The sequence below is a fragment of the Anguilla rostrata genome, chromosome 8 (assembly GCF_018555375.3).
Source record: "Anguilla rostrata isolate EN2019 chromosome 8, ASM1855537v3, whole genome shotgun sequence".
NCBI lineage: Eukaryota > Metazoa > Chordata > Actinopteri > Anguilliformes > Anguillidae > Anguilla > Anguilla rostrata.
The window spans coordinates 48,284,152-48,309,509 of NC_057940.1; the positions used below are offsets into that span (position 1 = coordinate 48,284,152).

At 46.2% G+C, this 25,358-nt stretch overlaps 2 protein-coding genes across 2 annotated transcripts; one reads left to right on the top strand and one right to left on the bottom strand.

Annotated features, from left to right (window-relative positions):
* Nucleotides 1–284: 284 nt before the first annotated feature.
* LOC135260198 (hepatocyte nuclear factor 6-like) lies at nt 285–12,709 on the top strand. The gene is made up of 2 exons (XM_064345401.1): nt 285–2,921; nt 11,686–12,709. Exons 1-2 carry the CDS (start codon nt 1,868–1,870, stop codon nt 11,985–11,987), a joined length of 1,356 nt encoding a protein of 451 aa, XP_064201471.1. The 5' UTR covers nt 285–1,867; the 3' UTR covers nt 11,988–12,709.
* Nucleotides 12,710–17,771: 5,062 nt separating this feature from the next.
* Nucleotides 17,772–23,966, bottom strand: LOC135260202 (cathepsin S-like). Its single transcript, XM_064345408.1, has 8 exons — nt 23,807–23,966; nt 22,581–22,727; nt 21,959–22,081; nt 21,053–21,205; nt 19,936–20,160; nt 19,234–19,399; nt 18,883–18,985; nt 17,772–18,092 (listed from the first exon to the last, which is right to left on the bottom strand). Exons 2-8 carry the CDS (start codon nt 22,710–22,712, stop codon nt 17,993–17,995), a joined length of 1,002 nt encoding a protein of 333 aa, XP_064201478.1. The 5' UTR covers nt 22,713–22,727; nt 23,807–23,966; the 3' UTR covers nt 17,772–17,992.
* Between the last annotated feature and the right edge of the window lie 1,392 nt (nt 23,967–25,358).

Below are 25,358 nucleotides of genomic sequence, written 5' to 3' on the forward strand. Positions count from 1 at the left end.
TATTATATCAATTAAAATGATTGTAACAGTTTCATGAAAGTTGTGACGATGACCATGGTGATGAGTGGGAAGAGGGGGAAGATGGGGATGAAACCGATTGCTGTGTTTGTTTTCATACTATGAGTCTCGGCTTCGGTTTCTCATCCATGTGTACCAATAACGGTGCACGAGCGCAAGGGTTAAGTCGGTTTTTACTGTTGTGTCTGCGCGATTTGACGCGTGGCGCATATTACAGGTATGCATTGGCGTTGCTGCGCATTGAAAAGGCAACAGGGGAGAGAGGGAGGCAACGGGCGACCTGTCTTCGCTTCGGCCGCCCGCCCAGCCCCCAACCCGAGTCTCGTCAGCCGAGACGAAAGGGTTAATTTGAGTTGGAATTTCATTCCACATCTGTCAGATTTTTTAACCCGGTGACGCGCTTAACCGAGGGAGCGAGAGAGCGAAAGGGAGGGGGAGAGAGAAACAGACAGACTGAGAGAGAGAGAGAGAGAGAGAGAGAGAGAGAGTTGGAGGGGAAATCGATGAGGTGACAGTCTGAGAGAAACGGAGGTTTAAAAAAATCACACGAAGGACAGAGGAATAGAAAGAGAGAAAAAGAGCTGAGGGAAACAGGAAAGTGAGGCTATCGGTTTACGCAAAAAAGGGCAAAGAATAACCGAGGGGTCGGAGAGAAGAGCGCGGGGTTCGCAGTCGACTGCTTGGCCTCTCGTTCCAGCTCATATCGCCTGCTCTTCAAAAGGGAGGGCTGACCAATTGTGTGGCGCTCGGCGGACGAACTGGCCGTAGGGGGTAGAGAGGAGCTAACTCAGATTAAACAGCGACCCGAGAAAAGATACCGAGGATATCTGCTGCTCCCCTCCATTCTCCCAACGGAGATAAATGGGGGAATTGTCTGCAATTTCTGACTGCCGGGTTGTTGTCGTTCGGTGTTCGGTTCGTCCACATTCAGTAACCCACGCGACGCCGTGGACTTTGAACAACATCCACGCCGTTCGTCGCTGATGTGTTATGAGGTAAGATATCCAAACGGGGCTGATGCTCCAACGCTCGTGACTGACCAGACTCGTTGAATATTCCCAGAACCGAGAGAGGGAAAAGGAAGGAAACTTTATTATCTGTTTTCAAATCCACCCTTTATAGCCATTGTTTAATATAGAACGCGGACGCCTCCGTTGTGGACAGCACTGTATTTTTCCTCGTGCACCACAATTGATGCCTTCATTTTTATTTTCATTTTTTTTAGCCAAATGTGCAGTAGAACTACGGACAAAGGGGAGAGCGGCTCGCAGTCGCGTGCAATAAAGGTTGCACGTGTAATATTCTGTGTCCAATAGCTACGTCGAGGGGGACGGTTCATGAATACGTCCTAATTTGCATAGAAGCAAGTAAACTTTTGTCGCCCGCGCAGGCTGCCAAAACAAGAGGCCGTGCAACTGCCAAGAAAGAAATGAGGAGCACCCGCTACGCGAGATTCGAGCGTCGTCAAGTGAATACTTAAATACTACGGGCATTGACTCCACTGAACCCAGTGAGCATTTGAGTTTGATTACAGCTCAAGAAACCGGCGTGATGGACTTACCGGAGAATACTGACACTCCAGTCAATCATTAATTTATCAGTTCACAGGGCTGAAAACCCGTCTAATGAATAATCAATAAATCCATATTTTAGTTGAGGAGGAGAGCGAGGGAGAGACAAGAGCGTCTTTAACGGACAAGCAGACGAAAAAATCCTGAGTGAGAAATCGATTTGAGCCGAAAATAATAACAATAATAATAACAACAACAACAACAACAACAACAACAACAACAACAACAACAATAATAATAATAATAATAATAATAATAATAATAATAATAATAAAACAATGGATGTAAATTTGGGGGAGATGTCTGTCCACGGCCACGGAAACCTCATGCATCACGCTCAGGACGGACGGACGATGCTGCATTCCAGGGACCTCTCCGCCGTTTTTCCCAGGCCTCCCATGGTCGAGTCCTCCATGGCCCTGGAGGGCCCAGAGCACCGGCCGCCGGGGCTGGAGCACTCCCTCTCGGCGCTGGGCTACGGGGGGGACTCTCCGACCAGCAGCGGGAGCACGTACACGACCCTGACTCCGCTCCAGCCGCTGGAAGACAAATTTCATCACCACCACCACCATCACCATCACCACCATCCCTGCCTGCCTGTCAGCAACGTCATCGGCAGCTTCACGCTCATGCGCGAGGACCGCAGCCTGGCGGGCAACTTTTACAACCCTTATGCCAAAGAGCTGGGGATGCCCCAGGGCCTGTCCCCCCCTCCTCCCGCAGGGTCAGGCCTTGGGACAGTCATGCACGGTTACAGCGGCCTGGGCAACGGCACCGCGAGCAACGGAGGACAGATGCTCTCCGGCTACGAGGTCCACATCGGAGGCGGGGGAGGCGGGAATCTGTTCGGCAGGACGCCAGATTTCGCCCGTGAGATGTCCCCGCAGCCACCGCCACCGCCCGGTGGCGATTCGGGAGTGGGTCACCAGCCCGGCAAGATGGACGGACCCCAGCACGAGCACGGCCACCACGCGCACGTGTACGGCCACCACCCGTTTCAGCACCACCACAACCACCACCACCCCGGACAGCAGCGGTCCTCCGTCGCTCCACCAGGCGACGCCTTGTCTCCCGGAGCGCAGGGCGGGGGCGGGGAGGAGATCAACACCAAGGAGGTTGCACAGCGAGTCATCACGGAGCTGAAGCGGTACAGCATCCCCCAGGCTATATTCGCCGAGCGAATTCTGTGCCGGTCGCAGGGCACCCTGTCCGACCTACTGCGGAACCCCAAACCGTGGGGGAAGCTCAAGTCCGGGCGCGAGACCTTCAAGAGGATGTCCAGATGGCTTCAGGAGCCCGAATTCCAAAGGATGTCATCGCTGCGGCTAGAAGGTAAGCTCGGCGAAAACGGCTCAGTCCTATGACCACCGCGTCGACTTGCAATTAAATATTAAAGGAGGACTGTTTTTTTAAATGTATCTATTTTGTCGATTGCTCACGTGGCCGACTATATAAACGTTATATAAAATGTTTTTTTTCGCGCTTCATCCTGCCGTACTTATTCTGCACGTCGATTTAATTCAAAGTTCTGTTTATCCTAAAAATAGCTAAAAGGCTATTTTTCGTATAAGTATTCTGTTATATACTTACAAAAAAACGATTAAGGGTATGCCGCTCTTGATGAACATTCTTAAAGTGTGCATACATTTAGACTATTTCTGGAATACATGTGGAGATATTTATTTTTGACCCGTCTTGCGCCTTCGCTTTTTTGCCCGTGGAAAAGGGAAATATGCTGTCGTTTTGAAATGTTTATTGGCCTATTACTTATTACTATGAATATTACATATTAATATGACAGATCATAAGTTTAATTGCTGGAATCTATAAAATTTGCGTAACTTGCTTTAACAAAACCTTTTTTTTATTGCTTTACATTCACATCGATCAGCCACAACATTAAAACCACCTGCCTAATATTGTGTAGGTCCCCCTCGTGCCGCCAAAACAGCTCTGACCCGTCGAGAGTTTTTAAAATTATGTGGAAATAATTCACCCTCTAACAATATCTTAGCTTTTTATAGCCCTGTAGCAACAAAATAATGTAATAAACTACCAATAGTGTAATAACTCCCAATAATGTAATCCATTTCAGTTTTTTTATGTAATAAAAACTAATAATGTAATAAGTAGTAGAAGTAGTAGTAGTAGTAATAGTAGTGTACTTTATTGATCCCCGGGGGGAATTTGCACTGTTGCAACATCAAAGACAACAAAGTAACACAATCAGATACAAATTTACAGTAGATACAAAATATCAGATAGAAATATATAGTAGATACAAATATATACAGAAATCCAAATATACCAGAGGACACCTTCAGAGGTGGAGTCCATGCCTCAACGGGTCAGAGCTGTTTTGGCAGCACGAGGGGGACCTACACAATATTAGGTAGGTGGTTTTAATGTTGTGACTGATCGGTGTATATATTACTGTTAGCACAGTTTCCAGCAATGTTATATATATATATATATATATATATATATATATATATATATATATATATGCAGCAATAATTTAGATATTACTTGAAACAGTTCTAACAATAACAATAATAGCCATGTTGGCATGTTGCCACAAATAGATTTTTTCTGTTTGTACAAAATATCTATTAAAATGGATGCCCAATAATATTCCAACAGCCATATGGCTCATACATTTTTTCTGATGAGAGGTAGTACACCAATTATAATCATACAACCCCAAATAATCGATTGCATGTTTGATAACTAATTGAATCTGAGTTAAGATCATGCATAAAGCCTACAGGCCACACTCAGTACTACAGGAGAGCCAGTGACTATTTTACGCCCGACAGTCCACACAGTACTACAGGAAAGTCAGTGACGATAGGCCACTCTACAAGCCACACACAGTGCTACAGAAGAGCCAGTGACTATTTAACACCCTACAGTCCATCCAGTACTACAGGAGAAGCTAGTAACTATATAACACTACAACACAACTATCTTGTGGGTTCTTGACAAACACAATTTATATATATTTTAAGGGAGGATAGCCATCTCTTCATATTTGCTTATTCAGCGTGAAGCAGATGAGGTACCATGGCAGGAATCAGCTCGTACCCTTAGGTTTGAGATCAAAATGGTGATTAGAATGTTCTTAATGTGATGTAACATCACTACAGGTGAGAGCCAATTCTAGAACACTGATTTAGAATTTTGAAAAAACATTTTTTTTTAAACTTACTTGAATTTGAAAGGGTTCAAATTTGCTGCTTAAATGAAATCTCTACATAATTTTTGATGTGCCTGAAAGTCATCGCATCCCACAATTTTCCACCATTCAATTATCCGTCTGGTGCTGACTAAAATGGAATATGACCATGTGAATATTACTGGATGGAACTGAAACATGTTTCAATTTTGGCTTTAAATTTTCCTTTAATTCAGGTTTTTTGTAGCATGTTGCTTTCTGGAGCAAATTCTCAGCTGAATCTTCAATAAGCCACCTTTCTCCTCATTGCTCTTTTCTGTTGCATTGCACCAAATTTGCAGTGCACTGGCCTCTACAGTTGGCCTCCATTGATTTGTGTGTGTGTGTGTGTGTGTGTGTGTTCGTGTGTTGGGTCGGGGGTGGGAAGTACACAGTCCTTGATGCGTATCCCAGGAGAGGAGGGAAACCCTTAAAAACTGTAATAGGAGATGGCTGAGCAGCGCTGGCTGTGCCAGCAACAAGACCCCCACTTGCTGGTTACATGCTTTTATATTGCATTATGTTTGGGAGACACTCTTCTCCAGAGCAACTTAAATAGTTTATATATTATATATAGGCATTTGTATAGTATAGCCGGATATGTACTGAAGTGCTTCTGGTTCTGGACATTCTGAGCAATTCTTGCTCACGGGTGGAAACGGCAGTGTTCTAACTGGGAATCAAACCTGCAACCTTAAGGTGACAAACCCAGTTCCTTAAACATTATACTACACTGCTATCCATCCTTCACTTTCCTTTCCCACTGTAGCGCCTATCTAGCCCAGCTGAGGTAGGGGGGCACCAGGTTTTTTTGGGATCACCCCCTGCAAACTGGCCATGGGGGAAGGAAAACAGAGATGCAGAGGACCAGGTGTTTTAATCATCCCAGGACGGGATATTTAAACAAAAGGGAGCATTCCCCCCTCAGCAACTACAAGCGAGAAACGACATTACCCCTTTAATGGCGTACAATGTGTGATTAGAATGTTCTGTGCTGAAAACATTCTAATACTGATGAAACGATCACTGCTGGTGACTGAAAGCAGTGGAGTTCAAGATCGCTGACTTGGAATTTTGAAAAAAAAATAAAAAAAATTCCAAAAACCTGACTTTTCAAAGAGTTAAAGGTGAAGTGCACAGCAGTGAGACCGATTCAGCCCACTTATTCGAGGTCCATCATAGAGACAAAAAAACATCTTGCCCCCACTTGTCCTTACGTGTTACGATTTATACACAGAAACACACCTGTACTTCAGTCTCTGGGTTGTGCGTGGCTGAAGTGATAATGTGATTCTCTGCCTTGAGTACAGTAATGTGTTCCTACTGTATTCTATTATAGCAGTTTCCTGAGTCGCAATTAGCTGCCATCGATGGGACATCACATACAGCCCATACTTACTGGCACTTTAATTGGCTTAATATGTTTCCGTGCCAAGTATCTGATGAAGAGTTGCTTACCTGGGCATAATATGAAGCTAAATATAAAGCTAAATATAAAGACAAGCGTCTTTGAGTTCATGAAAAGCGCTATATAAAATAAATGTATTATTATTATTATTATTATTATTATTATTATTATTATTAATAATATTATTATTACTAAATGCTCAGAGCATAATCAACTCTGAAAGAGTACATTTTACACTGACAGAATGTCTTTTATGCAGGGCGGACTCATGCGAACCATTTTTGCGTTGAATGAACAGCGAAGATTCTGTAGCACTTTTAATATTGCATGTTGTCCTTGCACGCAGAAAAAGGTCAAGTGTTACTTAAACTCTAGCAGAGCACATATGAGTCCAATACGGACAATATGTACTCTATAAGTGTGGATTTAACACTGAACATTTTACTGTGGACACTAAATGACATCAGCACACCGATTAGGCGTTCGCTGGTCTGAACTGGAATCAGATGGAGCCCGTTTACTTTCACACACACTTCAGTTTAGTTTCTCTGACCAGGCTAACAGATCGCTTTTGTACAATAATACATCATTTGTGCTGTTCTGAGTTGGCTCTCTCGCTGTGACCGGATTGGACAGCCCGCGCGTGGTATCCCTGGTCTGGGACAGCCTTGCTGTTTGGCAGGGAAAGCTTTTGAGTTTTTTTTTTTTTTTTTTTTGTCGAGCCCCCCTTTGCTTAATTACCAGGAGGTATTGATTTCCCTGGGAAAGCTAACACTCAGACTTTGCTCTGTTATAGAGGGGAAGGATTAGGATGCAATACACACACACAGACACACAGACACACACACACACAAACACACACACACACACTTCTTCCCCATCCCCACACCTGAACCCTCCCCTCATCATCTAGATAGCTGAGCTTGTCACCGCCAGTGCCCAAGATTCTAAAGACAGACTTACCGCGTGGCTGATGTCCGCTTGTCCACGTACCTATTCTTGCTGTCTCAGCCTTCCATCCTAGGGTGCAGCTCACATGACCTCGGGGCAGGTCACATGACCGCCACAGCAGGATGAGGACCAAACTCAGTTGACCTTTTGAAGAGTAAGTTTTTGGAATGTTTTTTATATTCAGTGTTCTAGAACTCTACTGCTTCTTTCAGTTGCCAGTAGTGATTGTTACATCAGCATTAGAATGTTCAGTTAAGAACGTTCTAATCACATATTTGTGATCTCGTGCCTCAAAGGGTTAAATGGCCCAATTCCACGAACTCTCCTCTTTTCTACGAAGTGTACCCTGTTGGACTGGAAGGCTGACCTCAGCCAGGTCCATTTGGAGAAGGGAACAGGGACCAGCAAAACCCCACGTGTGCTGTGGAGGGCAGGGCAGGCTTGGGAATGAGACCGGCCTGGGCTTCCTCCCACTGTAAAGGGAGAGAGGTCACAGATCCAGGGTCAGGTTTCTCCTGTCCATGTCCTAACCTCATCCATTATGAGCTAAAAGCAAAAACTGATCCTAGACCAGCGCCCTCAGCCAATTACATTTTTTGGACGTAAGGGTTGAAACTGACCAAGAGAGTATGTGGTATGTACGCGCCCCCTGATCGTGAAAGCCAAAATTTTGTTATCCACTGCAAAGGACATTCATAGCTCAAGTCCCTTGTTAATATTGTTTTACTAGCAAATCATACAAAAACACCACGCTTCAGTTCAGTTTGCCTCTCCAAGTCCTCGATTCATAACACATTTGCATTTAAACCCTTAAAGGTTGCAAGATCACAAATATGTGATTAGAATGCTCCTAATCAAACATTCTAATGCTGATGTCGCAATCACCACTGGTGATTGAAAAGAAAGGAGTTCTAGAACGTTGACTTAGAATTTTGAAGAAACATTCCAAAAATGAAACCTACACTTCAAAGGGTTAAATTAAAGCAAATTAAAACGATAAGCAATCAAACGGGAGGCGACACTCAAGGGGAACGGGACTCTTCCACCGGACGCGCCACGATAGCATCTTTCGGGAGTGAAGGGCGGTCTGTGGCAGCCAAAGGGTTAAACCACATTGGCAGAGCTCCAAGACTGAGCTGCACAGATTTAATCAATAATTTCTATCAGGCCGTGGCCCGGTACACTGAGGGGGTGGGGCAGGAGGGGGGGGGGTGATGGGGCGGGAGTTGGTACACACTCGGGGAGGGGGGTGGGGGTGTGGGGTTGTTCAGGAGGGGTAGGGGAAAGGGCTTTTTTCGGCCATGTTTTGAGGAACAGCGGAGAGAGGCGTACATCTTGATTACACACCGTTTCCCACGACGATGAGCGCTCTATGGGGGGGGGGGGGGGGCACAGGGATTTATAGCATGGTAATCACAGCCCTTTTACAGATGATTACAGCACAAGGAAGCATTTACTTAATGGCTGCTGTTATGATCACAGAGAGAGAGAGAGAAAGAGAGAGAGAGACACACACACACACACACTTAACATCACATATGGTCATTTTTTTTTGTAGGATTGCTTTTTTTCCCTTTTATTAATCTGCCATCCATATTGTACATAGTTTTATTATGTAACTTGCTTTGGCGACATAAATGCTTGTATACATCATGCCATTAAAGTGATTTGAAATTTTAAGGGAGGGAAAGGGGGACAGAGAGAGGAAGAAAGAGACAGAGAGCGAGAAAAATGTGGAGAAAGAGACATGTTTGTTTCTGTTCTGTTTATACATCTTCTCTTATGTTTTATTGTTTCACACTTTGGCAATATATACCAACAATATGTATGTCATACCAATAAAGCTCACTTGAATTGAACTGACACAGAAAGAGGGAGAGTGGAAGAGAAAGAGGGACAGAGAGACAGAAATGGGGAGAGGAAGAAAGAGAGATAGAGATGAAAAAAGAGGGAGAGAGAGGGGGATGGACAGATAGAGGAAAGGACAAATGGATTGTTTCAGTCACATAATTACTCAGAATGACGAAAGAAATATTCTACCAGTACCATATATATTTTTAGTGATTTATTGTTGTTATATATTATTATTATTAATATTATTATTATTATTACTATTATTATTATATTATTATTATTATTATTGCTATGGTGTATGTTTGCATCTATGTATATTTGTGGGTAATGTGCAGTAATAAATCTAATGTAAACTAAACTAATTCTAAATTGACTGTTGAAGCAATAATTTAATGTTAATTAGATAATACAGCAAGATAGTTTTTTTCCGAATTTGTTGAATTTATTATGCGATTCCTTTTTTATAGTTGATGGTATTTCGTGGACTCCTGGAGGGGGGGGGTGCAGTGCATGTTTTCCCTGCCTTTCGGGTAATTACTCGTCTTTTCCCGAGAAAGATACGGCAGAATCCTTAAACACCATTTCATTTGCTCTCCCTTCATCGGTCAATTACGACTCTTTACCTAATTAAAAGGTCTTAATGAACAGCCAACACAGCCCCGCTGTACACTTAACGAGAAGACACCAATTGATCCGATTGCATTAGTACAGATTATCCAAACGCCAATTTTTTCACATCCGTGAGCTTGCAGAAGTAGTTTAACTATTCAAGTGTCTAAAAATGTATTTTTAAATAGTCTATAATCACCAAGGAATACTTTAACGGGCTTTATTTATGGGCAAAAGGCAATACGTTACATTTCTAATTCGCCTTTGAACACAGCATTATTATCATGAGTTGCCTGCTGCATGTGTCGATATAGAACAGTAGTCTTCGTGGCTCGTCATTTTATAATACCAGCCTGCTAATTTGTCGTGTTCCGTCTGTTACGAAAACTTCCCCGCCGCTGTATGAAGCTAGACGTGCCCCCGCTTCTTCATAGTTAACTATCAGCCTAATGTATAAACCAACATGAAACACGCTGAATTTAGACGGTTGCCTGCGGACGCCACTGAAACCTCAACCTTTCTCCAGCTGGGAAAAATTGGCCGCTTGAGCGTTTGAAATATCGCAGCGCCCCCTAGTGATCTCCGCACACATCTTTTCAAAGGCCGCTGAATTTCCGCCAGAGATTCCAATCTCAGGTGTCGCAATATTTCGGTTTTCGGCCTCACGATTTCCTTACATTGTACATAGGAGTTCTAGACATCTGTATATCTATTTTCTTGCTATGAAACTGTTATAAGACCGCCAATATTTTCGCCAGGTTGAAATTAATTGCCAGAGGAGTACCGTTAGGTTGCGTTTCTCTGTTGCGATTGACAGACTGTCAGAGGAATGGCGTTCGTTGTTGTCACAAAGTCGTCCAATTCCTCGGACTAAATAAGGGTTTAACGATGACCAAATCTCAAATATAGCCTACGAAAGTAATACGCTTTACTTACAAAAAAACAAGATAGAGATCAAATCAGTACAGCCAGTCTTAAAGAGGCTCACAGCCTCATCTGGCAACATTCCAGTCGATCCGTTGACTGGAAGACACCCTGCACACGGATTTGATAAACACATATGCAGCATTCGGTCGTTCTCGTAAACTCGTAGACCCGGTTTTATTGCCGCCTCATGCCTTTTCAAAGTACCCTTATCATTGTCATCACAGTATTTTCATATCTGCAAAAAAGTGTGGCTCAAATGATACAAATTTTGCCGATTAAAGTGTAGTGATAACATCCATCTTAATTGCAGTAATCATTTTTGTACTGCGGTTCAAAGTCGCTCACTGTGGCCAACTGTTAAGTGATATTCTTTTAAGTGGTGATGATTTATTATTGATAATAATTACCGGAATTATTAAGTCTTTGTAAATACCGACCAGTGGTAAGCATTAGCTGTGTCAGTAGTAATTCCATTCTGTGGTTCAGAACCTATAAAACCTGTGGTTTTAAACCTAAAGTTTAAACCCCAGCAAAGCACAATGCAATTGACCCTAAAGTGTTTAAACACCCTGGGGCCGATTGCATTGTGCTTTGCCGGAGTTTAAACTTCAGGTTTGGACCTCTGAGCCACAGAATGGAATTACTACTGACACAGCTAATCCTTATGCACTGCAGTTCTGTGGTCTTCAGGTAAACTCCAGCTAAGCATATTGCAATTGACCCATTATGATAAATAAATGAAAGTTATGGGGATATATTTTACCATTACATGGTTTTTATTGTCCACAGGATTTGTTAACAGGAGGGTGAGGTTAGTGTTACATCTTTGTCCCAAACTTTACCCGAGTTTTCCGCTGGCATTTCCGACTAAGTCTGCAGTTGAATGCGACTTCTTGGTGGTATACTTGGGAAACTTTGCGAGTTGACGAGGACCGGCCAAACGCACCATTATTTCAGTTTTGGAAATTAAATGATTAAAAAAAAAAAACACTTGAAACACATGACCACACACCCATGTAACAAAGCGTTGTGCTCGTTGTTCATGGCTGTGTATTTTTGTGTCATGATTGACCTATTTAACAAAGAGGAAATCATGTTCGTTTGCTCTTTCTCTGCTGTGATTGGTCCAGCCTGCAAGAGGAAGGAGCTGGAGCAGGGGAAGCTGGAGCGGATCCAGGGCCCCAAGCGGACCCGCCTGGTGTTCACGGACCTGCAGCGGCGCACCCTGCTGGCCATCTTCCGCGAGAACCACCGGCCCACCAAGGACCTGCAGGTGACCATCTCCCAGCAGCTGGGCCTGGAGCTCTCCACCGTCAGCAACTTCTTCATGAACGCCCGCCGCCGGAACCTGGACAAGTGGGGCGACGAGCGTCGGCCGTCCTCCACCGGCTCCAGCGGCTCCGCCTCCGCTCTCTCCTGCAGCACGGCCTGATGGGACGCCGCGCGGAGGTCCGGTGCTGGCGGAGGGCAGGGTGGGTGTAAAAGGGAAGCCCCCCCTTGCCCTCTACCCCCCCAACCCCCAATCCTGTCCTTTCCCTCCCCAGGGTTGATAAAAAAAAGTTTTGAGGCTTTGGTGGGGGGGGGGCTCCATCCCAAATTTCACCTGTTTTATTTAGAGGGTCGTCCTCGTAGCACATTTCAACCAAAAAGACCTCCAACCCTGATCGACAACCCCACCCCCCCCCTTCCCCTGCATTGGACTGTTCCTGACCTCAGAGTACACTGTTTTAAGAGCCGGTCTTTGTTAATACTGGGATTTTTTTTAAGGAAGGGGGAGGCGGGGGGTGTGGGCGGGCAAAAAGTTTGTTGGAAACTTCTTTTTTCCTCTGCGAATCGAGCGATGAACTGACCTAACCCGCTGCCGCACATCTCCCCGGGCGGGGGGAGGAACGCTGTTGGGGAGGCCGCGGGAAGTCTTCGAGTCTTCGGCGGGGGCCGCTTGGACGGGACACGCAGCCCACGAGATCTGAGGGAGGGGGGCAGGCACTGATGTCATACCCGGAGGGCGTCCGCTGACAGGGCTGGACAGCTCTGCCTCGAGGGCAAAGAGGAGCAGAGCGAGAGAGAAAGAGAGAGAGCAACTGTGTCAGAGAGATAGAGAGATGGAGCTGCGGACTTGTGATGTCCAGCCAGGTCCTGAGGAGCCAAGGCCCCCCCCCCATCTTCTTCTGACTCGTGAAGTGAAGTGCTCCAAGGCTTTGGGGGTTCCCCTGGGCGCCCTTGGGGTCACTGGCCTCAGTGCTGAAAGACCCCCCCCCCCCCAAACCCAAATCCCTCGATGGCCAGGCTCTGATATACAAGCAGCAACAGGAACTCTGTCGTCATTCTAAATTATGAGAGGAGGGCGATCTGGGGGATCATGCCCAGTGAAGGTTGTGTTAAAAAAAATTTTTTTACAAAGTCACTGATGCTGCTTGTGGGCGCCATCTTGGCTCAACAAGCAGCTTTTGGGGGGGGAAATGTCAAGGCTTGATAAAGAGGAAGGTTTGGCCAGCCATCTTGGCTCAACTAGTAGCCATGGGGAAAACACTGAGGCAGTGAGGGCATCAGGCAGTTTTTTCCCTCTTCTGCAGGGTGTTACTGATGAGCAGTTTTAATCATAGATGAAGGGCGCCCCCTAGCTCTCTGGCTTAGAACTTTCAAGCACACCCGTTAGAAAATAGTTTTGTTTTGTATGAGGGGAAAAAAAGAAACAAAACAGCGATATTCCAGACTGAAGTCACTGGTCTTTTGGTACAAATGAGCAAGTTTTTCAACGTGTGTCCTCTGAGACATTTTCAAAAGAAAAGACGCTTTATGGAATTGTAAAGATGATCAATATTTATTATGGTATTTATGTATGTATGTATGTGAGTATTTATGTATTTATTACTAATTTATTTGTCCTTTTTCACCCCTTCCCTCTATTTATTAACTTGTCAATCTATGTGATTATTTATTTTACGATGCTTTATGTGCGAAGTGAAATCAGATTATCTACGTTTCTTTCTCCCCCGACGGGAGGATTTAGCCGTAGAATCCCGTCGTTATACCAAAGATGTAGATGGGTGTTGTTCCTCAAAGCCTCCGTGTCCATCTTCGCCCTCTGACCTTTGACCTCCGCTCAGCCTCATCATCACCTCATCTTGATGGTGTTACGCAAGGGGCGGCCTACCCTGGCCTCAGACAGCCTCAGAGTGTGCAGGGCCTCAGTCAGCCTCAGAGTGTGCAGGGCCTCAGTCAGCCCAGAGTGTGCAGGGTCTCAGTCAGCCCAGAGTGTGCAGGGCCTCAGACAGCTACAGAGTGTGCAGGGCCTCAGTCAGCCCAGAGTGTGCAGGGCCTCAGTCAGCCTCAGAGTGTGCAGGGCCTCAGTCAGCTACAGAGTGTGCAGGGCCTCAGTCAGCTACAGAGTGTGCAGGGCCTCAGACAGCCCAGAGTGTGCAGGGCCTCAGACAGCCCAGAGTGTGCAGGGCCTCAGTCAGCCCAGAGTGTGCAGGGCCTCAGACAGCCTCAGAGTGTGCAGGGTCTCAGACAGCCTCAGAGTGTGCAGGGAATCAGTCAGCCCAGAGTGTGCAGGGCTTCATTGGTATTCAAGCCGTGTTCTTTGCTGTTTCCACCTGTGTTTCACGTCAGGCCCTGCTGTTCATAGGCATAAGTTGCCCATAAAATGGTGGACATTACATACATTACATTACATTACAGGTATTTAGCAGACGCTCTTATCCAGAGCAACTTACACAACTTTTTACAAATTGCGTCCATTCGTACAGCTGGATATACGCTGAAGCAATGCAGGCTCAGTACCTTGCTCAAGGCTCTGCCTTTGAACCCGGGGCCCCGGGAACTCGCCGGTCTGATTCTGGGACCTTGCCAATCTGATTTTGCGGTCGTTTTACGGTCAGCGTCATCCCTGTCGTTCTGTCGCTCGCTCTCTCTGTCTCCGTGCATGTCTCTTTATCGTGCCCCCCCTCCGCTCTGACCGTTTTTTTTTCTAAACAACAGATGAGCTGTCCCACTGTCACACCAGGAGGATTTGGGTACCCCCCCCCCCGCCCCCCCCCCACCCTCAGCCCTTCTGCCTTTTGCTGCAGTTGGGTGTGTGGTGCGACCCCGCCCCCCTCCCCCCCCCCCCGCGACCTCACCGCTGCACAGTTGAAATACGGAGTCATGAAAGGGCTCGTCGACCTTTGTAAGACTTCAAAGACAGCGGAGGACACGGGAGTTTGCTTCCCCCCCCCATTTATTTCTGTCCAGCTCCCCCCCCCCCAGCCCCTCGGGCTGATTCTGGACCGAGGCCCACTCCACGCTGGGGGGGCCGGGGTGGGGGGGCTGGGGTGGCCTGGAGGCATTGAAAGAGGAGGGGATCAGAGGGACAGTGGAAGTAAAGAACGGAGGGTGGTGGGGGGGGGAGAAGGGGGGCCTGCTGAAAATTTAATGGGGGACAAGCGGGGGAGGGGGGGGCCAAGCGGGGGGGGGTTAAACAGTCGAACCTCGTGCGTGCGGAAGCAAATTGGCCTTTGTGCGGCTGTGTCACGCCTTCAAATGTCACCTCGCAGTATCGGGTGCCGTCCATCTGGACCTCTGCCATCGTTAGCACGCTCGGCTGCAAAGTGAAATCCTCTTTCTCTTTTTTCTCCTGCCTCCCTCCCCCTCCAACCCCCCCCCCCCCCCACCTCCAAACCAGACCGGGTGGGTATAAGTTTAAAAAAAAAAAAAAAAAGTAAAAATACGTCATGTCTGGCAAGGTCAACGGAACGCTCGGCGCGGCGAAAATCAATACCCCGCCGTGTCGGAGGCGCTAAATATTTCCTCCGCGCTCCTCTTTACGGCTTCGGCGGGAGTCTCCGCGTCGGGCCCCCTCCGCCGGTCTGCCCGGCGGCTGAGTTACGGGCGCGTCCGGGCCGCGCGGGGAACGGGCGGGGCATCGAACCGCCGCCGCCGCCGCCGCCGCCACCTGACGCGGGCTACGCGCTATCCCATAATCTCCTGGGGGTAGGGACAAAGAAGAGGACGCTTGTGACGTGAAGCGTCCGAGAGAGAGACAGAGAGAGCGGTAAAAAGAGTGTGAGAGAGAGAGAGACAGAGAGAGAGAGAGAGCGAGGGGGAATGAGAGAGACAGGGACAGAGAGACAGAGACAGGGGGAATGAGAGAGGCAGAGAGAGAACCTCACCTTCTGTTTCTCTCCCCTCTCTTCATAATCAGTGTGTTAATAAGAAACATGGCGAATCGATACGTCTGATGGCTGCCGGGCCATGATGCTGCTCCCCGCTCGCGCACACAGATCAGCCGGAAGCTTCCAGTCCCACAATCCTTCCTGGCCCACGGAGAAGGAGACCAGGGGCTCATTCCAATCCTTCATTTTTTCTGTCCTTGCTTCCTTTCCTTGTGTCCTTTCCTAGTATGGAAGGCCAAACAGGTCAAAAATGCTTGAAATTGATGCCTGGAATCACGCAGCATTGTCAGCATGCTGTACTCGTGTTGACAACTCGGTATTCCAAACCTCACGTTCATGTACTTTTCTTTACCTGTTTGGCATTTAATACTAGGAAAGGATGCAGAGAAAGGAAGAAAGGACGAATAAAATAAGGGATTGGAACGAGCCCCAGGTCTTTTCGGGAATACAGGGGGAATACCGCAGACCCTTGTACAGAAAATAAAAACATTTTGTCCCCAAGCGCGAGCGATTAATCATGTCTTGCGAACTGTCAAAAGCCTTATCTGGCTTTGATATTAAAACTTTACATCTCAAAACTTCAGATCTCAGAACTCGTTGATGGTACTGGGTGGGGGGTGGGGTGCCATTTTACTCCATGCTGTGAGTAATAAGCTTAGCAAACACACTTTGTTTGGCGATATTCCTCCTCCGATACACCTCCTGCCGGATCACACAAGATACCACTGTGTATTTATATGTGCTCAAAAATGTAAATAGCTTGCTAGACAGTGAATGCCACTGCCCAGTTCAGTTCTACAATAACTTTGTTTGGTTTGGTTACTGAAGCTTTAACCCTGGGTTTTTAATATTTGCTTTAAACAAAGAATCATATGAAGACCAAATAATATACGTGACAATCTGAGAAAGGGAGTTCTTGTTTGTAAGTGGGTTTTTTTTATACCTGTGATCTGAACAGGCCAATGTAACCAAAGAGGAACAGGAAACGTGAACTGAAAGACAAATAGGACAGTAAAGTAGTCGGTGAACCGGATGTTGAGGTCACAGCAGAAAGACGGTGACTGCTGCTGCTGTGTTGTGGCCTTCCATAGAACAGAAACGATTGGTTCTTTTCTATGGATGAGTGTAGAGTTCTTGTTTTTTTTTATTTTATTTTTTTACATTTAACCCAATCCAAGTTGATCCAGGGTCATGTGTTTTTTTTTTTTTAATGTGGCTTTGGTTTTCCTTTCCAACCGTGTGTGCGCGTGTGTGTGTGTACGCACGAGTGAGAAGCGTTTGTGTCTGCCCAAGTATATTGTCCCTTTTAAAGTGTGGAATTGTAAAGTTACTTGCAAAATGACCACCCACCCTTCCCCCCTCCTCCCTCCCCCCAAACCTTGAAATCAGAATTAATATTGCTGTTACCAAAGGCTTATAACACTTTGAAGTTTAAATCTAATTGTGGGACGTTTTTGTACCAACAAAAGTAAAAGAACTCTCCTATTACCTCATGTGATGTTGTGATGTTGCACTAAACTATTAAAACTGACCTGTAAATTTTGCAGTTTGTTCCTTACCTCCTCCTTTCTGGTTATGCATTTAAACTTTTTTTTTTTTTTTTATAAACAACCCACACACACCGAATTTGGGTCAGAACAGTTCTGTTCACTTAGTCTAGTGATGGACCCGATTTTTAGTGCAGCCATGTTCCACACAAAGATCACCTTGTTCTGGTTGACAGAGAATGACCTTGCTTCTGGAGAGATTGTGTACAGATGCAGTTTGACGAGTTGATGGCTTCCAATGTTTGTTTTATTCATTCTTGCTACACCTTCATAAAAACTAGCAAGCAATCTTGTCAAAGCCAGTTTGCATGCTTAAATTCTTCCCAAATATTTTATTTAAAATTGGATTTCTTTTGTAGTTCACTTTGCTTTCAACTGCTTTTCCCCTCACACGGTTGGCATCCAGGAGTTCCAGTTGTGGCTGGAACCAAAAAAAAAAAAACCCCAGTACACACAAGTCTCTTCACACACCGATAAAATTAAAACTACTGCTCCAGATAAAAGGCAAAAAAAAAATTGTTTTAAAACACATTTTATTACATCGTTTTTTTAAAAAATACAGCAGGTTTCCTTTTAAACAATTAAAACATTGATTTCAAAAGTTACTACACAAGTGAATTGCATTAAAACTAAAAACACTGAAAATGACACGATAGAGAAAGTGCGATGATAAAGTAAGATTTCCACTGTAGTTAAACAAAATTAATTGAGTCTGGAAGCTCATCCTGGCCGGGAAATCACATGACCGGGTAGCAGGCGTATGTGGCGATTCCGCATTGGTTCCCTTTGTTCCGTGCCATTCGGATGTAGCCTTGGTCACCAAATTGCACACCCCAGCTGAAATAGAGAAGGGGAGGGCGGGGGATTAGAACTTAAGCATATTGGGTAGCCAGCCCAGCCCCACAGAACCACAGAGTCGGCCCATTTCAGTTTGTCACCTTAAAAATCAGCCGAAAACTCGGACCCCAGAAATCACTAGAGGCGACTTGAGTAGGTTTACCCCATTTTTCAGAATGTTTTCAAAATTCTAAGTCAGTGTTCTAAAACTCCACTGCTTACAATCACCAGTAGGGATCGTTACATCAGCATCAGAATGTTCAGTTAAGTCTGAATCACCTTTGTGACCTCACACCTTAAAGGGTGTTTATGCGGTACGATGCCACTTAGTGTTCCAGCATTCATTACGGATAAATTTAAAGATCCTGGCATACATTAGCAGCGTCTGACTGCAGTGCAAAACTAGGACAAATCTAGGAAAACTAGGCACTCTGGAAACAGCCTGGATTGGCTCAACAAAAAAATAAATAAACCCATCAATTGGCTGCAAGCAAAAACGGTTTCAAACATCACTGGATTTTAAATTGTAATCAAATATTTTTGTTCGCTTTTAAATAAATCAATTAATAATTTGTTTAGCTCCACAATGCAAGCACCCATGTTCTTCTGTCTGTACATTGGTGGTCTTGTTTTCTCAAAGAACACCAGCAGGGGACCAAAATGAAGACCAGTTCCAACCATAAATCACTCCACATCTTCAGCAAGCAGCGTTATGCACCAATTTCACAGACTTCCTTCGCGCGGGCATTGAACACCCAGACGCCCTCGCGTCGGACGCGCGATGCCCTACCTGTTCTTCACCAGCCAGAAGTCCTTCCCGTCCAAAGTGCCGTAGCCCACCGCCAGGACGCCGTGGTTCACGGTCGGGCCGCAGCCGGAGTCGTCGTACACACCTAAACGAACCGTTAAGGAACAGCAAAACCAGCGCGTGAGCGCCAGTCCTAAACTGAACTCCTCGACGACGGAAATCACGCAGCTGGGTTTACATTTTATATTTACACACACACACATGCACACTATTATCACACACCCTATTAACACACGTACATTATGATCACAGACATGTAATTATCTCACACACACACACACACACAGTGGGGTTTTGCAGAGGATTTGTTTTGGGACAGTAAAACGCGCTCACCGCTGCGGTAGAAGGCGAAGGTGGGCCTGGTGGCGTCGATGGCCACCGAAACGGGTCCCACGCTGGCCACGGCGGCCTGGAGGGCCCCCTCGTCATTCTCGTGCACGAAAGTGTAGCTGGAGCAGTTGGCCGCGCGGGTCGCCGGGTTGTACCTGCAATTCTCCTGCTACAGAAAGGTCAAAGGTCACACCGTCAAGGCAGGCCACAGACTCCACAGCAAGCTGTGTACTTGTAAGGCTGGAACTTGTCTTCCTATCAAAAAAGGTATTACCGAGTTAGCTGGGCCCCGTTTCACAAAGCAGGTTTACTGTATTAGGTAAATAATGGCACCGAGTAAAACCCGGAACCCTCCCAAATCAGGAACATGGACTGAAGTAAAAGGAGCCGTTCCGGGTTTTACTCAGCGCAGTTACCCAGCTAACTCAGTAATCCTGCTTTGCGAAATCCCCCCTCCCCAGCCACTTTGTGAAAATGTATAGAAACAATTGCCAATATTATTCATTTAGTAAAATTATTGGCAAGTAACAGTTTGAGCGAGAGTGATACCGTTTTCAAACAGGTCATTTGATTAACCGTTACGGTATCGGATTTACAAATCACTGTAGAACGGCGTCTCAGCCAATCAGCATCCAGGATCGTAACATCCCGTTTTATAGTTGTGAACGCGGCACCCAAACAGCCACGCGGGGGGGGGGGACTTACCGTGCCGTCGTAGGGGTAGGCGCTGTCCGAGTCGATGCCGCCGTTGTCGATGACGTACTGGAAGGCATGGTGCATGAGCCCGCCGTTGCAGCCCTTGTTGCCGTACTTCGAGGAGCAGTCCACCAGGTTCTGGGGGCTGAGGGACTCCAGCTTCCCATGGGTCCTCATCAGCTGGCCCTCCAGAGCCCCCGCTGCGCTGAAGGCCCAACAGGACCCGCACGACCCCTGAAAGAACAGCCCCTCTGTTAAAAACAGCAGCCGCCGAATGTCCGAATTAGCCTACTATTGAGTAAGCAAGTTGTATGTATGTATACTCAAATCATAGGCAAGTAAATAGATTTGGACATTGCAACCTTGTACTTATCTGGCATCATCCACCAAGAGGCCTCAAGTCTTAAATCAGCATACTCATTTCCCCTTTAGAAGCAAGTGTCCTTTGGTTAAAAATGGCAGCTTTAACTCCCTAACGCCTTGGCCATATCTGAATCAGCTTACTTGCCTACTATTAAGCAGACAATCTACTTGCACGAAGGGGCCTCAAAAGGTCATTGTCAGCATACTAGGTTTCCACCTGAAGAAAATGTGCTAGAACTAGAAAAAAAAAAAAAAAAAAAAAAAAAAAACACTCATGCTGAAGCATTGGTTCCATTTTGGAAATTAGTCACTCTCCGCTGACAGAGCAGATCAGCCCCTACGGAGTTTTCCCACGTCGACAATTTAATGGCTTCCCACGTTAGCAGACTCGTGATCTCCCACAATGCAATGAGAGTCAGACTGAAACACCATCTTTGGGGATGTTGCAAAGAGGAAGTGGTGGGAGGCTGAATGGTGCAACATTGCCTCGCAAAAAAAAAAAAAAAAAAAAAAAAAAAAAAAGAACAAGGCGCCCCTGATTGCCTATTCTCTTTATTACTCCACTCTTAAAACAGTTGATCGGTTACCTCACCTCAACTGGTACCTAGGGTTTCAAATTTTGAGGAGAAAGGGGGGGGGGGGGGGGGCAGCGAGAGGGAAAAAGTACTTTGTGGCTCTAGAACCATAGTGGAACAGATCACTAAAAACCAGGCTCGCACTGAGATGACAGGCACACCAGCGCCCCCCTATGGCCGTGCCGTACCTGCATCTTCACATTGGTGACATAGCCCTTGTCCCTCCAGTCGACGGAGTCAGGCAGGGAGGCCCCGAAGGCCCCTACGAAGGTGGAGGGGCCCCTCTCCAGGTCCGAGGGAACCTGAACCCCAGTCAGGGTCTGCATTACTTCTTCAGCCGTCTGGTGTGGAGAGAGAGAGGAGGAGGTTAAGCAGGAGACAGCCCTCAGACTGAACCCTATGGTTCTTCATTCAGGCCTGTTCAGTTAAATGCATTACCTCCACAACTGCCCCCTAGGGCAGGGCTGCCCAACCCTGTTCCGGGGGATCAACCTCATTCAACCCTAATAAATTACACTTCTACCCTAATTTGGCATACCTGATTCTACCAATTGGTAGTTCGACAAGATATCTAGCACTTGAATAAGGAGTGCTTTTGTTAAAGTTACAGCGAGAACCTAGAGGATGGTAGATCTCCAGGAACAGGGTTAGGAAGCCCAGCCCTGGGGGCGGGGGTCTAATCACTGCCATGGGTACCCAAGGCTCGCCTTTGAAGGTTGTGAGGAATTGTGGGTAAAGGACAAACTACAGTCATGTTTGAATTTATACAGCAAAACTCACAACACCTTAGAGTCATTCTACAGCAGGCATTCACATTTTGGCACGGGTGCAAAGGAGTGGAGGTTTGCGACACGACAGGGATAAATTCAAGCATGCAAACACACGCACAAAGCCCAGTCCTGGAGGGCCGCAGTGTCCGTTTTTGTGGTGTTCTCAGCACAAGCGTTTCAGTCAAGTCATTGATTGGCTAAAGAGTCCACACACTTTGTTCTCAAGGCGTTAATTGGCAGCCGATTGAAGGGAAATCACAAAACCAGGCAGAAACCACAGCCCCCTTGGGATTGGGATTGGGTTTGACGTTGGCGGGTGCTCACCAGGTCTCCCAGGTGGTTCATGGCCAGGTCGTAGCTGTGCAGGCCCAGGGACATCTCCAGGTTGTGCAGGGTGATCATCCGCAGGTTCTTCTCCCAGATCCGCCGCCGCCCGTACTCCTCTGCCTGCCCCAAACAGAGAGACTCAGTCCCCAGTCAGCCTAGTGACACAGCTACGCTACGCTACGCTACGCAACTAGCCAGGCCACCTACGGTCCACCAATGGCATACAGGCAATCTAAAATGTCATGTCACCACAGCAAAGGTCAAGAAAAAAGAAAAGAAAAAAGGGGGCTGGGAGGGATCCTTGATGCTGATAAAATCACCTAGCTTCATAAAATTCACCGCTTCTCCTTTTAAAAAACAGAATTCTTAGACATTTCTGCATTGACACTGGTGGCTTAATGATGGGAGCTCAGAAGAGCCATTTTTATTATAATGGGTTTATTTCAAGGGTCCTATGTCTCAATTGAATGAGAAATTCAGCCGCAGCTAGAGCGCAAATAAACAAAATGAGCTTTATCGCAAAGCTCAAAGACTGCACTGAATCAGTGAGTCGCCACGACAAGACTAAATTGGACCCCACAGGCCCTCACCCAATCACCAGTGGAAGTGGGCGTCTCACCTGGTGCTTGTAGGCCTTGCTGTGTTTGGCCATCCACATGTGCCAGTGCGTGTCCAGCTCCGGGTCGACGTCGATCAGGGCCGCTGCAGTCGCCCCGAGCAGCGCCGCTGCCACCAGCAGTCTCCCGAACATCGTCTCGAGCAGAATCTGAAACGTAACCGGAGAACAACTGAGCGCTGAAACTGAATCACAGCGCAAGACACGCGCCACAGCGCAATCAGACTAGTATTTGTACAGCGCTCTTAGTTAGTTGCAGACCACCAGCCTTGTTCTGGAAGCGCCAGTAATTTCGATGTGCGTCGGTTTTAATCTTAATCAATTATGGCAACAGATCGACCATCTGTTGTTCCGCCTACAGTCGCCAGCCAGTCAGTCAGAATTTGAGCACAAGCCATGAACGTTCGTGAAACCTAAATTCTCCATGACTCAGCAGTAGGACAGCTTTATACAGTAAGATATCGCATCAGGTTTCGATTCCTTATATAATGACATGATACTAGTGAATACGGCCAAAGAACACAATGGTTGTTTTCTAAAGATCTGAACATTTCCAAGTAAAATTTCAGGATACACGCCGGCCAAATCAGCATGTCTCCCAGCAACAGATGACTCCGTTGATGTCATTGGTCCGATTTCGGACATGGCAATCGGTTTAGGAATTTCCTTAAAACACGCAAGAATGAAAATGTTGCTGCATCGGAGTAGCACGCGAACCGTGAAGGGTAGCGCTTTCGAGTGTGAACCAAGGACAAATTAATAGAACATGCAAGACACTCAAATTAAATATGCAAGCAATGCCAACAGTCACAAGACACCGCATTTAACGGTAGTGAAACTATTTTGGTGGAACTTAACAAAGAAGTGCATTTCCCCGTTGTCAACTGACATGCATTGAGAAACCCACTTCCGATTCAAGCAAGAAGATGGGCAATCTAGATGGTCGATTACATCAAATTAAGGAGATCGTTTTAGTCCTTAATTAGCTCAATGGAAGTTCTACTTTTAAATTGGACAATGCAGTCCATTTACCATTAGTCAGCGTTAACCCAATATTCAAACTACACAAGGTAAACGTTTCACCGAGAAACACAAATAAAACAGCAAACAAGCCGAAAGTATACCAAAATATTAAAATCAATGACATACCACCCCCACAAAATACCTGCTGCCCCCCAAAAGTAACGGGTTTGGGACAGGATAGGTGCTTCAAAACTAAGAAAGCTTACCTTTCGACCGTGTATGAGGAGCAGGATGTTCGCGGTCCCAATAGCGAGTGGACGTTTTCAACAAAGTTGGCCTTCCTGTATTTTATAGTCAGAAAGTCACGTGAGCGTGTCTTCGGAAATTCCCACTCGCTGTTGTTACCCTGTTGCTGCGCTCGACCGGCAAGTGCACTGTGCACCTTGAATTTCCGTACACCTGACAATTTCACGCCCCTCAAAAAAACATTCTATCTGCTCGCCGTTGGATTTTTAACGCAAATTCGATTAATATACTATTGTAATGGAAATTAAACAAATAATTGCTGACTTTTAATTTCACAAGTGGTTTCAAATCATGAGACAAAAATGACACAATAGTTATGGTACGATGATCCGGTTGACGCTTGTCAAAGCCACAATCAGGTCATTCGAATCCGCAAAATCTCATGAGTCATGTATCACAAGACAAGGAAGTTCAAATCGAAATATGTAGTGAACTGACTGAATTGTGACAAATTTCACATTGGATTGTGGTGCTGAAAAGCAACTTTCACTTTTTTGACTATTTTTTATTAGACTATTCTTTAAAGTTCATATAACTAAATGGAGGCCTGTTTATTCTAGAGACTTCACCAAGTTACCTTAGTAAGCAGTTTGATGTTTGAAACCAACATGTTCTCCTCTGGCTTTTTCTAAAATAGATGGCATTGAGATGATGAAGATTTCCAAATGTCAAGCCCAAGTCACATCAAAGAGGCCAAATGACATCTGGTTCCCACATCAAACTAATCACGATACAGAAAGAAAGTTCACTACTTCTGAAAGTTAATGCTCCTGCTATTCCAAACAGCAAGTCTTGTGGCTGCAACTCTATATATAAAGTACGCAGACACGGTGAAGAGATTTAGTTGTTGTTCAGCCAGATATTATAAATGGGCAAGATGTGTGATCGAAGGGACCGTGGTATGATTGTTGGTGTCAGACGTGGTGGTTCCAGCATCTCAAAAACAGCTGCCCTCCTGGGATTTTCACGCACTACTGTCTCTAGAGTTTACAGGGAATGGTGCCATAAACAAGACACATCCAGTGAGTGGCAGTTCTGTGGGCAAAAACCACATGTTAATGAGTGAGGTCAGAAGCTAATGGGCACACTCGTTCAAGCTAACGGAAAGGCCACAAATGCTCAACTAACAGCTGCTTACACCAGTAGAGTACAGAAGGGCATCTCTGAACGCACAACGCATCAAACCTTGAACTGGATGGGCTACAACAGCCGAAGACCAGGCCACCAGGGTTCCACTCCTGTCAACTAAGAGCAGGGGGATGAGGATGCAGTGGGAAGGCGGTCACCAAAACTGGAGGGCTGAAGATTGGAAAAATGTCACCTGGATGGACAGATCTCAAAGGCTGCAGCGACATGCAGGTGGTAGGGTCAGAACTTGGCGTAAACGTGCTCGTGTAGTTTCCAAGAATCCATGGATGCATTCTGCCTTGTGTCAAAGGTGCGGGCTCCTGGTTGCGGTGTAATGGTGTGTAATGGTGTGGGGAATGCATTCTTAGCACACATAGCAGTACC

Excerpts from the sequence above, each read along its gene's own strand:
- LOC135260202 (XM_064345408.1), bottom strand. The coding sequence starts at position 22,712 with ATGTTCGGGAGACTGCTGGTGGCAGCGGCGCTGCTCGGGGCGACTGCA. Across the intron at positions 22,082-22,580 it reads GCAAGGCCTACAAGCACCAG|GCAGAGGAGTACGGGCGGCG; the intron begins GTGAGACGCCCA and ends TGTTTGGGGCAG. Across the intron at positions 18,986-19,233 it reads CTTCGCCTTCTACCGCAGCG|GTGTGTACGACGACTCCGGC; the intron begins GTGAGCGCGTTT and ends CGGTTCGTTTAG.
- LOC135260198 (XM_064345401.1), top strand. The coding sequence starts at position 1,868 with ATGGATGTAAATTTGGGGGAGATGTCTGTCCACGGCCACGGAAACCTC. Across the intron at positions 2,922-11,685 it reads GTCATCGCTGCGGCTAGAAG|CCTGCAAGAGGAAGGAGCTG; the intron begins GTAAGCTCGGCG and ends TGATTGGTCCAG.